The sequence below is a fragment of the Haemorhous mexicanus genome, chromosome 13 (genome assembly GCF_027477595.1).
Source record: "Haemorhous mexicanus isolate bHaeMex1 chromosome 13, bHaeMex1.pri, whole genome shotgun sequence".
Classification (NCBI taxonomy): domain Eukaryota; kingdom Metazoa; phylum Chordata; class Aves; order Passeriformes; family Fringillidae; genus Haemorhous; species Haemorhous mexicanus.
The window spans coordinates 2,234,818-2,248,226 of record NC_082353.1 but is presented as its reverse complement, the minus strand read 5'-3'; the positions used below and the strand labels follow the sequence as shown (position 1 = coordinate 2,248,226).

The window sequence follows — 13,409 nt, the reverse complement described above, 5'->3', positions numbered from 1 at the left end:
TCAGCGGTGCTGCTTGGGGCTTACGGGATCAGGCTTGGTATGGGACTGGCTTATTTGGGAAGCTGTCATGTAAAAGCCTTAAGAGCATTTTCGTTGTCTCCTTGTCCTCGCAGTGGCCAGTTTGCTATAGTGAAGAAGTGTCGAGAGAAAAGCACAGGGCTGGAATATGCTGCCAAGTTCATCAAGAAGCGCCAGAGCCGGGCCAGCCGGCGCGGGGTGAGCCGGGAGGAGATTGAGCGCGAGGTCACCATTCTGCAGGAGATCCTGCACGCCAACATCGTCAAGCTGCACGATATCTACGAGAACAAGACAGACGTGGTCCTCATCCTGGAGCTGTGAGTAAGGGCCCTTCCCTGCAGAGATGGCTGAGGTGAATAGAAACCAGAGAGCACTGCAGAGGCTGCTGGAGTGCAGGGGCACTGATAAATGGAGCTGTTGCATTCTCAGGCTTCACAAATCTCGGCAGGAGCGCTGCGTGAGGGTGGTGGTAAACAGCTTCCCCAGCTCATCCGTGTGCCCTGGGGTTACAGGTGCACCTGAACATCAGCTGAGGTAATTTGATACTGAGCCAGGGAAACTTGTCAACTTGAAAACAGTTTACTAAGGAGGGATTACCTCATGTCTGCCTAGGGCTGCCCTGACATAAACCTTGGAGGAAGTGCAAGTGGCCGCTGAATGCTCGTTTTATTTTTCTTCCTGCTTTTGTCTCTTTCAATACATGTGAGGCCATCAAGCCTTTTCCAAAATTTGCAGCCATTCTCACTACTTCCATATTTTCTTCATTTAGATCAGCTAGAGGAGAAAAGGGGAGGAGAGCAAGGGAAGAAGGTTTTTTAGTCCCTTGGCGTTGACTGTTGAGGATGAATAGCAGCAGGATGGGAATGAAGAAAAGCTGTTTACTCTTGTGCTACCATATGAGGGGGGCAAACCACTGCAATTTAGGTCCTCCTGACAAGTGGACCTCCTCACCCCTACATGCAAAATGATGCAATTTTTTAGTGTGTATGGGGCAGGAAATACAGTCACCATGCTTGAAGTTAGATAGACCATATATTCCCTGGGACACCAGCCTGGACCTTGTGTATGGAATCCAGGCAACAAGGCTTTTATCCCGGAGGTAGCTCTCTAGTGGGACCAGCATTTAGGTCAGGGAGCATTCCTGGAGATTAGTATGACTGCTGGAGGATGGCATATGAGTGATGATGAGCATCTGTTAACCTGGAAGTATATGTCTACAGCCAAATGTTGGTCTCTGTAGCCAAGCTCTGGAAGACAGGGAAGGAGCTTGCTCTTCCTCACTGGTGACTGCCTTGAGCTAAAGCAACCTCCTGTTTCACTACCTTCGGCTTTTCCCTGTCCTCATGTGGCCCTGACATATTTTGTGTGTTCTTTTGTCAGGCTGCAACATATTGCAGTTTGTAAAAATCTGCATGCAACAGAAATTTGATCTGATAAAGGCCTCTGCATTCAGTTGCTGTATACAAATTGAGGATGATGATAATTGCTAATAAAGATAAATAAATTCTCTCTGTAAACAAATAATCTCTTCCCCTCTGACACCCTGCTCTCAGAGTCTCGTATTCCCTGCTGTTTATCAAAGTAAGTGTAACAGCACCTGGCCAAGCAAGTATGGTAATCTGCAGAGAACTTCAGCTTCGAAAGAATGGCCCCAGTATTGCTGGGTAATTGAAGAAGCTGCCCTGGTGTTTAAAAGAGGATTTGTCTGAAATGTTGACGCTCTCCCATACTCACAGTGCTGGCAAAACCATCTCCTCTTTTCAGAGAGGTCAGTTCTGCAGGTGCTGGTTCTCCTGTTCCAGAGGAGTGCCAGGTCCATTGCTGTGAGTGCAGTTTGGCAGGTACTTGGCTTCTCTTTCCTTCTCCATATTGTCCAGGGACTTGCCTCCCAGCTTTCTGTGAGGCTGTTGTTCTCTGTGTGCTGGGCCCTGCCTGGAGCCTGCTTTGACCAAGCAGAAGCAGCCTGGAGGCAGGTTGGATTGATAGACCAGTGTCTCCTCTACAGGTAAGTGTCAGGGTTGTGCACACAAAACAGCTCTATCCAAGAAGTAAGGCAGCGTGGTTGTTTGTCTTTTATTGGACTTCAAAGAAAAAGTAAAGGTACCATTTGCTTGCTTCCTTGCCATGGTACTAGGTGACATGGTAAAAGGGAAAGGGATGGAAGGAATTCTGTAACAGTTGAGAAACTACCATTTGCAGGTGATGATTTAGAAAACAAACCTCCCTGGTTGAAATGTAACTTGATGCAGTTATGAGTGTTTTACTGCAAAGCAATTAGTGCTTGAAGTGTGGGGTTTTTTCTGGGATTCCATAATGTCTGGCTTTTGGGATTGCTAAATCTCTTTTGCTTGTGAGTTTCTTTGAATTCAGGTGTATAACTTGGATAAGAATGATCTTGTAAATAAACCACTTACCACTCTCTAGGTACAGTTTACTGAAGCCTGGCTTTAAAGCCTGAGTCTTTGTTAATGGAAAATCATCACATCTCTTCTACTGAATTTTCCTTTAGATTACTCTTTTAAGAGCTCTGCAGCTTAGGCTAATGTGTTAGGCTATATCTCAAGAGACTAGAGATTAATGTAGTGTTTTTCATGTATGCCCATCTCTGATCTTCAGAAAATGAAATGCTCATGTGGTTACTGTAGAAGGGAATCTTTTGTTGATAAAGTAACAAAGAGACTTGGAGTTCTCTGAATCTTTGTTTTTTGTTTATTTTATTTTTATGTTGTATTCTGTAGCTTGAAAGCCCCCTCCCTAGCATCATTCAAGGTTAGTGTGCATTAAAGAGAAGTGGGGAAATACATCAAGGAGCTCTCAAGTAAATATCCTGTGATCCTTGTTCTTGCAGGCTGCAGTTCTTCAGTCATGTCTTGGGCATAGCTGGTTGCCTAGGATGTTGGTGAGGTTGCCATTGGAGAAAACTCCCTGGTGAGCCCTGAGCAGATGGCCCAGCCAGTTTAAGTGCTCACTGTTGGAGACAGCAAGAGAGAATGAGAATTAAGTCGCTCCAGTCTGTGCAGTTGAACTATTTTCTGACATTGCTTGTGTAGCAAAGTAGGTTACTCTAAAGGGAGTTGCCAAGGGACTCTCTAAAGGGAGTCTCCTCCAAGCAGGAATGTATCCTTGAACACCCTGAGCCAAGCAGAACACCTCTGCTGAAGTGTCTCAGCCTGGGAGCTCTCCTGAAGTGGAACCTGCTTCTGTGGGACTTGGGCTGGGCTGTCGTCTGCTGTTGTGGTGTGAAGTTAAATCCTGTCCCTCAGCTGTGACTACTTCCTCCTTCCCTTCCTCAGCCCTCTTCCTAACTGCTGTCTGTCAAGTTCCACATTCCAGCTAGAGCATCGAGTGATTGGCAGAAGTTCAAAAGATGCTTTTCAGACCTGGAGTCATTGGCCTGTCCAGGTGTCATTGTCCCCTGAGACCCTCCCCCTCCCACCTGGTTGGTGGCTTACCTATCCTCTCCCTCCCACCTCCCGGTGAGTTTAAAAGGTATTGAGGCCATGTGGTCGGGGTCTGTCGGAACTGTACTGAGATTCAGAACTGTGTCACCTTGGAATAAACTCTGGATTTAACTCTCCGGCAGAACCCGCTCCTTTTCTCTTCACCATCGCCTGAACTTTTTCCACTAGAGGTAAACAGAGTTTCTACTTTGCTTGGACTCATTCCGAGTGCCTAACTGCAATCTCCAGCCAGCCAAAGGTGTCTCTGAGGAGAAATATCCCCAGCAGTCATCTCTAGCTCAGTGCAATCAATAGTCTGGCCTCAGGGAGATTAAAGAGTCCAGCTTAGGAAACAAGCACCAAGGGGATCTTGCAGGGTAAAAGAGAAAGAGAGAACAGTGTGCATGCATGATTACATTCCAGAAAAGTACAAGAGCATACCCTCGTCCAGCTGGCTTCCTGATGACTGGATGCAGTGTCTGCCAGAGATGATTGCTTCAGTGCACTCTGAGTAGAAATCATTAAATAAATGGGAGTTGTTTGCTCACTGTACACAGATTTCACCAAGAGACTACCAGTTTTTTCTTACAGATTTCTGTATTGGTTTGTCACAGTAGTCTCTAGTAATTGGTGCACTACTGAACAAAGGCCTCTAAACCTACTATGATATGGAAAGGAGGCAGTGTTCTCTCTTGTACAGGGTACAACAAAACCTGTCCAGAAAGGCTGATGGTAGTGCCAAGACCCTTGGTAGGTGTCACCTAGAAAGAAAATCAAGAGATGAAGTAACAGTCTCACAGGTTGAATAATAGAGATTAACAGATTAATAGAAAGGAGAAGGTGGCAGCTAAAGACAGCAGTTGCAATATATTTCTGGGTTATATAGGCTTATTTTTGTTTGCTGGGCATTTAGTTGTTACAAGTATCAAGTGACTTCTGCCCAGGTGAAGAGTCCTGCCTCACGTGGGTTAGAAAAGTTTCTGACTATGTGAGAGGTATGAAAAAAATCTGGTAATCAATGGGCAAGTCACTATGCCCAGAGTGTCTCTGGAACAACAAGGCACCTTGTCACCCATAGGAACAGCAGAGGAAGCTAAGACACAAACCCAATGTCTTTTGGGCTTTGGACATGCTGTTCTTGCTTGCAGTGGACTTGTCCTTGCAGGTTGTGCAGCTGTTGACAGTAGATTCCTCTGAAAGAGGCAGATCAGGGAAGCACCATGTTGTCACCACCAGTGTTGTGTGGGAGCCTGGAGTCAGAGGAGCAATTCCCCAAAGACCTGTGGAGCACCAGTTGTGATCTGACTTGTCTGTGACTTACAGCACCAGAGGAACTCAAAGCATTTTGACCTGCAGTGCTTTGACAGGCCAAGAGCTTATTTTCCAAAATGACTGTAAGTTCTCTCAGGCCCTTTGCTTGCGCTCTGAGCGCAGGTGGTGGTGCACCAGCACCCGAGAGTAACAACTGTTTTGTGGGTGCCCCAAAACTGAATCTGAATGAGAATAAAACAATAATATTAATGACAGTGTGAACTGGCATCAATAAATGCAAACATAATAATGAATAATAGCTACAAACATTGCCTAATTCAATATTTAGGTGATCTTGTTTCAGATAAACAGAAAAATAGCACTGGAACTCTCAGTAGAAGGCACAGAAATTAAAATAAGGCTTATATACTAATAAGAGTGGAATGGATTTCAATTTTGATGTGAAAACTCAAAGTAACTAAGAGCACTTTCTTGATTTGGGAAAACTGGTTTTGATACCCTCCAGCCTGCTGCAATCAGCTTTCTTCTTAAAAAATTCAGCACCAAGGAAATCCTTTCCTGTTAGTTATGTCAGGCAGGAATCTGTAGTAGAACAGGGTAATGGCTGTTCTGTAAAGAAAAGAGATTCTGATGGCACATTTACTACCTCAGGTTCTGATGGGAGCTGCTGAGAAAAGTAATTCCTCAGCAGTTGTTGACTCTTACAACTTGTTCATACAAAACAAAAACATTGAAAAATAGCAGTTGAAGTTGCTAAGTTGACCTTTTGAAATAGCATGTCTGGGGATTCAGCAAACAATGTAACTCCAGACCTTTGTGATCCTTGCAGCATCAATGGAAAAGCCAGTCCTTAATTTACAGGGAAGAGAGCTGAAGAGAGCTGAAGCCAAAAGAAGGTTTGGGCATACCTGGGATCAGAACACAAAACTTGTAGTTGTCTGCATGAGGAGACTTTTTCTAACTGTATTGAGGTTCTTTGCTGCTTTAGTTTTCTTTGCTTGCATTTATGTTGTGGATTACAGTGCAGGAGATAACAGGATGTTTTTTGGTGTGTTTTTCAGGGTTTCTGGAGGAGAACTTTTTGACTTCCTGGCGCAGAAGGAGTCTTTGAGTGAAGAGGAAGCAACCAGGTTCATCAAGCAGATTTTGGATGGTGTGAATTACCTTCACTCTAAGAAAATTGCTCACTTTGATCTAAAGGTAAAGATATTGATTTAGGCTTTGGCTGATCTGTAGCTGCTAATTCTGATATTTAATATGGGTAAGGTCAGGTGGTCACTGAAGACGTTGCAAGAATTGCAAGACAGAAATCAGAAAGCATAAGTAAAGAATCATTAAACTGGCAGTGACAATCAAATGACCTATTGTGTATTCACTTAATAACTCTCCTGGGTCTTAAAGGACTGGGTGTGGAGTTTATCCAGTGTTAAATTAGAGATGTGTTTTTATGCAGTGATCTGATCAGATAGAGGATGGTTCATAATTATCTCATCATTTGATAGGGCTCCATTGCCTGCAGTGGAGCTATAATGGTTTATACCACCTAGGGAATAAAACAGTCCTCCACGAGGTAGAGACAGTGACTTTTTCTATATCAGTCTGTTCTGTCTGTTCTAAAAAAGCTTACCTTATGTGTCTGTGGTGAACAAATATGCCCTAGATCCATGAAAGAAAGCCAGGCTTTTTACCCTGAGGCTAAAACATGGTTGGTCCAATGACTGTGAGAATAAATTATTCATATGCTCTGTTTCCCAGTGCAGCTCTGACTGAGAGAATGTGTTAGCAGGAGCAACTTCCACGTTAGATTCTGCTGTGGAAAAGCCAGGCAGCTGCCAGCAGGGAATCAGACTCTCTCACTGCTGCCCTTGATGTTATGATTAAGTTATGACAGATTAATGCATTAAAGCTCATCATGGGAGATAAATTGAACCCATAGTTTACCCTGAAACCTGTGAATTCAGACCATGGTAGGGAGTAGCTGAGGATGAGAATTTTAGTTGAAGGACAGGACTTTATGAAATATGTTGGATCTGGTAAAAAAGTAAAGTCTGTGGTTAAACATGTTAGTTTTGATTTCACGGTTCAAGCTTCAGCTTTTTCGTACAGTGCTGTGAGAATGCCACGTGTTATTTTAATAGCTTGGTATGATGTAGGACCTCTGATCCCAACTGTTTGCATTTTCTGGACTGTTCAGCTGGTAAATCCTGAATCTTTTCTTGGCTTTGTTGCAGCTGTGAATTTAGTCTCATAGAGAAGTTGGTTTTTCCTTCCCTGAATAGGTTCAGCATTTACCAAAACATCTTCCATTGGCTTGCAATACAGTATAGAGTCAACTGGGCAAATACTGTGAAGTGTAAATTCCAAGAACTGATCAGTAAAATTGCTGTCAGCAAAATATTGTGCAGTGCAGCTGTCACTCACGTCTGGGCAGTAGCATTTTGTCTGCAAACACCTGAACTGCTTCAGCTGCCTGCTACCTCAATCAAAAGAACTGTAAATGGCTAAGCACAGGGGTGTTTTTCTTGTTCTATGATGATGTATATGCAAAGGAAAAAAAGCGCTTGAAAACTCTGTTACTTTCCAAGATATGAATATTTTAATAACATAGATCTATCTTTTGTCATTTTTAGCCTGAAAACATTATGCTTCTAGACAAGAATATTCTTATTCCACACATCAAACTCATTGACTTTGGCCTGGCTCACAAAATAGAAGATGGAGTTGAATTTAAAAATATATTTGGAACCCCGGAATTCGTAGGTGAGTGACATGTTCCTTTGTCTTACATTGCAAATTTCAGAGGCAGTCGAGACATCTTGTCAAAGTTAAAAATTCAGGGATAGAAGTAGTTTTGATCTTATTTCTGTCAAGGCCATTTAAATCTAGAGGTTTACATTATTTTTCAGGAATAAGCAAAGGTGCTTTCTGTAAACCAGATGAACTACTCCTGTGAGATTAGGCTACTGCCAAATAAATATTTAGAGATGTAAATTCAGGATTGAGATTGTGAAGCTCTGCATATACAAATTATAATCTTTTTACTTGTTGCCTGGGATAAGTAGATCTTGGCATAGTGGTACATGAGTGCACAATTACATAGGTATCTGTCACTGCTTTGTAAATAAGACCACCTCACACTGTACACCTGCTGAGTACCCTCATCTCCCCTTACATTTTTCCATGTTGTTCTCTTTTTGTTCCTCACTGCTCGTAATTCTGATCTGTCTCGCCTGGATTTTGGGTTAATCCTGCTCCTTTCTACTAGTTTCTGTTTTGGAATTTGTTTGGGGGCTGGGTAGAGAATTGTACTTAATATTCCAGTTAAACACAGCTGTTACAGATAATTTTTTTCAACTTATTTCACCTTTGCTCTTTTCTCTTGCATGCGGTCTTATATGGGAATGTTCTCTAATGAGGAAATGTTTCTTATAAAGATAATAGAGTTTGACATGGATAGCAGTGTAGTCTGGCAAGTAATTTCAACCTCTTGCTCAAGAGCTCTTTCTGAATGGCATTTGGGAAGTTGCTATAATGGCACCAGTTAAAAAACAAAACAAAAGCTCATGCTTAGGGGCAGCAGCGTTCTTGGGAGGTGAAATAATTTGTTATTTGTTGTAATTTGCAGTATAATTACTATGTAATTTAATACTATATAATATATAATACTATACTATATAATATAACAAAGTCTGTTTTACCCTTATTCTTGAGTTGCATTATGCTCCAAGTTATGCTATGTAATCTCCTCTGAACAGTTGTGAACTTGAACTCCTATTTGGGCTGTAAAATTATAAACAATGTGCGTCGTAACTAACTTTTCCCTCTTCCCCTTGGTAATTCTTGGCCTGCTACTCCAGCCTGGTAAAAATTTGTTACCTAAGTTGCTGCTGTTTGATTAAACATTTCTTACAGCTCCAGAAATCGTAAACTATGAGCCACTGGGACTGGCTGCAGACATGTGGTAAGTTTTTTAATGTGTTTGTGCTATCTTTTCTTGGTTACTGTACAATTACTTTTTTCTATTTTGCTCTTAATAGAATCCATTGCACCACAACAAATTTTAAAAAAAACCAACCAAGGAAAAACTTAAATACAGTTAATGAGTCTTTGTTCTGTCATTCTATTCTTATACATTCTTTTAAATTAAAAGATAAACATTTAATTTCTGCAAAATGACATTGAAAAACCGGAGTGATGGCAGTTCCAGAGTTAACTATTTGCCACTGTCCACACAGAGGAGCACTCTGAGAAGGAAACGTGCTCCTGCAGAGCTTGTGACAGCTTTATTTGTAAGAGCCTTCCATGCGGAGGAGACCTGCGTACTAATGTAATGGGAAGGCAGGCAAAAGAGGTCACCCCAAATCCAACATCATGTTTCTGCTCCTCTGTGTTTCATGTGTGCACTGTAGTAAGTACCCACTGAGTAGAAATACACAGAGACTTCCAATATCCACATTCCTTGATGTTACATGTAAAATTATTTTTTTCCTCAAAACCCCATTCTGTAAAAGATGCTAGCAGTTATCTAAGGTCACAATGGCTCTCCTGCCTCTACTACTGACTGTTGTGTATTCTGCACATTAGGAAGAATACTGGTCATGTAGAACCCCTGCAACTAATGTCCTTTTTTTTTTTTTAGGAGCATAGGAGTCATCACCTACATACTGTGAGTACAACAGATTCACTCCTGTAGAAATAGAAATGTTCCTAAAGGTCTGTTGCACTAGTACAGAACAGTTCTCCCACAGCCTTTTCAATTTAAAATAAGGATGAAAAAAGGAGGGGCATTCTGAGCAGAAGAAAAACAAATGTCCCTGGCATCACTAGGCATTTCTGCATTTTATGGGATCTCATCAGCTCCAAATTGTAGAGGATGGAAAAGCTGAGAGGATTAATAGCTCCTGGAATGACTGTGAGCTACCAGCATGAGAGCATAGAAAGAAGAAAGTGTAATAGTCCCATTTACAAGTTGGATTATTTCAGGTGGAAATGGTGAGTTTTTATTTGCTTGTAAAGGCAGCAGTCTAGATTATTATGCAGAAGTAAGGTCAAAAAGGTGAATTTAAGCTCAAAGAGGAGCAGAGAAATTGACCCTGGAAGCTGAGAATTCAACTTACAGGAGAAAAAAAAGGGTTTGTTAAAGCTAGTAAAGCAAAGGTTGGTTGGAGAGATCATTATAGTCAGCAGGCATAAAGGAAAAATAGATCACAGAATACTTTTTAGATACAGCTTCTCTTTAGAGGAAAAGTGTGTCAACTGGTGGTGAATAAATAAAAGGAGGGAACTATGATGTGCTCAAGCTCTCAAAGAAATGAGTTTCTGTGGGCATCTGAGGACAAGCAGTTGAGAGTTTTAAGATGGAGCTTGACAGCTTGGGAAACTGCTTGTGTGACAATGCATGCATGCAACAGAGGAACAGCACTCCTTGCTTTTCCTCTAGTTCGACATGAGAATTGCAGGAGTGGACAGCCATCCTTGATCCTAACTAGTTCCATCAAAATCCTGTGACTCCTGGGGAGTGGGGAGCTGACACTGCTTGCTGGGAATGTCGCACCCGTGGCTTTGGCTGTTCCTTGTGATATTCAGAGTAATAACTTTCTGCCAGACTTGAAGAAGGTGGACTCCTGTATTAGATGGATTTGCACTACACATTTCAGGCATCAGGACAAGTACAGAGCCTTTGCATAAGGGTTAGACCCCAAAATCTGTAAAAGAAAGGTAGGGTCTGAGGAATCAGATTCACTGCAACAAATTCCCTTCTCTTCTGCAGTGCAAAGAAAAGTTTGGGGTATTGGTTGAGCCCAAGCTCAGGTAAAGGGATTTAAAATACAGTCCAGTCCCTTGTTTTTCATCAGCCCTCTGATCTGCACGAACACACCTGTACTTGCCAGGACATTAAACTTTGTGAATTTGTAAAATGGGTGTTCCTGTTTGATGAGAGGAAAACTTAGGAGTTGAGGTCAAGCAGCAGGTGGGAATACTTAGCATGTGATTAGAGATGCACAGAGCTGCTCCTCAGGTCTTCCTGTTATACTGAGGGGTCTGTGCTCAGACAGAGTAAGGGAGCGGTTCCTGTACTGCATCCAGCACAGGAGATCTGTTTTACCTGCTTGGCTACTAATGATTGTTGTGGTCATTAAGGTAGAAAAATGTCTCCATACAAATGATCAGAAAAAAAGAGCATGCTTTTTACAGTGGGAGGGATCAGCTTGCATGACAGGCTATGGACGAGAAATTTGCATGCCTTCAACTCAATATTGCCTCCTAATTTTAAAGCCTTTTGCTCAGAAGTGTTCTGAATAATTGGGGTGTGTCTATGGTACCACCTACTTTAGCAAGCATGGCATCAGTCAAATGGATGCCATCGTCAGGTGTGGAGTTCAAAATGTATCTAAGTCCTCAATCCAGTAACTCTGCAGTGATTCAGTGGGTTGTAAGGGCAAAGCCTTTATTACTGAGGTCTGCTGGTACATGTTTGCAGACACTGAGTCAGGACATAACAAAAGCCAGCTGCACTGGATATTAGGATTTGAGAATCCTCCCATTTCACAGATTTCAAAACTGAGCCCCAAAGAGAAAAAAAAAAAGAAAATAATCCGATAATAGAGGACTGTTGATTTTGGCTTCCAAAAAAGGGCCAGAAGGTGGAATTACAGCTGCTTCATGGCATAATTTGGGGAAAGGGAAAAGAAGCCAAGGCCCTAGGGCAGGTTTCCAAGTTTCAGTTTTGGAGCAAAGTTCATAGTCTGTGGAGAGGTGCCTACTTGTAGCCAGCAGAAATGGAAGCAAGGCTTAACAGAAAGTATGTAAAACCCCTTAAGAATTGGGACTGACTGTGGTTTATGGGATGAAATTTACTGCATCAGAGACAACTGGAGGACCTCACTCATGCTCTCTTGCCTGTGGCAGATGCTTTGGTGGTGTCGTGGTGTTGTGTGATTGTAGAGGGGGGAGGAAGCAGTTTATGCACTTGAGTGTTTATTCCGTGGATAAAATCACATCTGGTAGGTGGGGATTGGGCTGAAAGGCTTGGGTGGTCCCATCTAACTTTCTGCTTATCCTCCAATATTCCCAGTCAACCTGGTGGTGGCAATACAGACAAGGTAAAAAGTCTGTTGCGAGTGGGATCATGTAAGCAAATGGTTTAGTATTCAGAACCTCAGTTTAGTTCCCTGAAGTTTGCTGCAGTCCTGTTTAGAGCCTGCTGCATCCTGAAACTGTTATCAAAGCTGGACATAATAGATAAGCACAATAATAGCCCAGAAGAATATAAGAAAAGGGTTGAGATCAGTCTCCTTAGTATAAATAACATTTCCTGTATACCAGACTTTTGCAAGTCAGCATCTCTGTGTTGGGAGAAAAGGAGCCTGGAGGAAAGGCAGGATAGGAGGGGTCTGGGATAACTCTGTTCTGACACAAGTTTTATGGAGCAGAGGTGCAGAGTCATCAAAGATGAAGGTTGATAGTCACAGCTGAGAGATGGGCAAAGCAGGAGGAAACTTTTTTCTTAAATCAGGAATGGCATTTTATTATGATGCTAAATGGCATTTTATTATGATGCCGTCTCCGTTATATCCTTGCAGTTGGAGCAGGGTGCCAAGAGAAAGAAATTTTGTGTTGTTCTGAAACACTTGGATTTTATTGCAGCCAAAGCCCTTTTGCTTGTGGATTCCTTTTACTGAGCAGCATGGCCCTGCCTCTCCAGTGGAGCTGGCTCCTAGGCGAGGCCATGTGCCTGACTTCTGATCATATGAGAGAAAGGTCTCTTGGTTGAACCTACTGTGCAGAGAACTCAGCAGCAGCTTTGCAGAGAGAAAAGAAGTAGGGGTAGAGCTTTTCCTTCCTGAAGAAAATCTATAGAAACACTATCGGCTTGAAAGTTATAGAAGCTGCAGCCTGGTAGTCTTTGTGGACTCACAGGGATAGAGACTCTCCTGAGCTGAAACTTTTTCTAGTTTGATTAGCAATGACTTAAATGAGACACTCAGGAGAGGAGAATCTGTGCATTTCTCTGTGTGTGCATCCATTAGTGCTCCACTAACGACTTTCAGTGCAAGTCTGGCTCAGCTATGTGAGCCACAGCTGTAGAGAGACAAAGCTGGCCATGTTTTTTCCTACATGGGAGAGGTGCTTCAACACAAGATCCACTAATGTCTTAAGAGTATATCCCATGGTCACTGTAATTTCATTAGGGGACTTCTGCTGTTTATTTTACCAACTGATTCCTCTTTCTGGTTTATCTAGGCTTAGTGGTGCATCACCTTTCCTTGGAGAAACTAAACAAGAAACACTTGCCAACATCACAGCTGTGAATTACGATTTTGATGAAGAATTTTTCAGCAATACTAGTGACCTGGCAAAAGACTTTATTCAGAAACTACTGGTGAAAGATACACGGTAATCAAATATTCAGAAAGATGCATTTATCTCTAAAATAAACCTGGTGAAATGTGGCTTGACAAGTGAAAAAGCTTTTCTTGCAGTGTGTATTGCCAGTCAAGAGCAAGGCAGGAGGATGCTGCTAGTTAATCACTGCATCCAGATACCCTGAGGAGAGGAACCAAATCTCAGCTAAATGTCATGTTCAGGACTCACTTCTCACCTGAGTCAACCTGGCGCAACAGGGTGTAGCTGAAGAGCTGAAAATGATGTACACAATTTTGAGTTCAGGGTAACAAC

General features: G+C 42.4%; 1 protein-coding gene across 4 annotated transcripts in view; it reads left to right on the top strand.

Annotated features, from left to right (window-relative positions):
* Positions 1–13,409, top strand: part of DAPK2 (death associated protein kinase 2) — a 49,795-nt gene that overhangs the window by 25,929 nt on the left and 10,457 nt on the right. For all 4 annotated transcript variants that reach the window (XM_059857865.1, XM_059857864.1, XM_059857862.1 and 1 more), the window contains 6 exons: positions 114–335; positions 5,792–5,930; positions 7,361–7,490; positions 8,643–8,691; positions 9,370–9,396; positions 12,975–13,127. In XM_059857865.1, the coding sequence (XP_059713848.1) occupies positions 114–335; positions 5,792–5,930; positions 7,361–7,490; positions 8,643–8,691; positions 9,370–9,396; positions 12,975–13,127 (720 nt within the window). The remainder of the gene's footprint in view (positions 1–113; positions 336–5,791; positions 5,931–7,360; positions 7,491–8,642; positions 8,692–9,369; positions 9,397–12,974; positions 13,128–13,409) is intronic.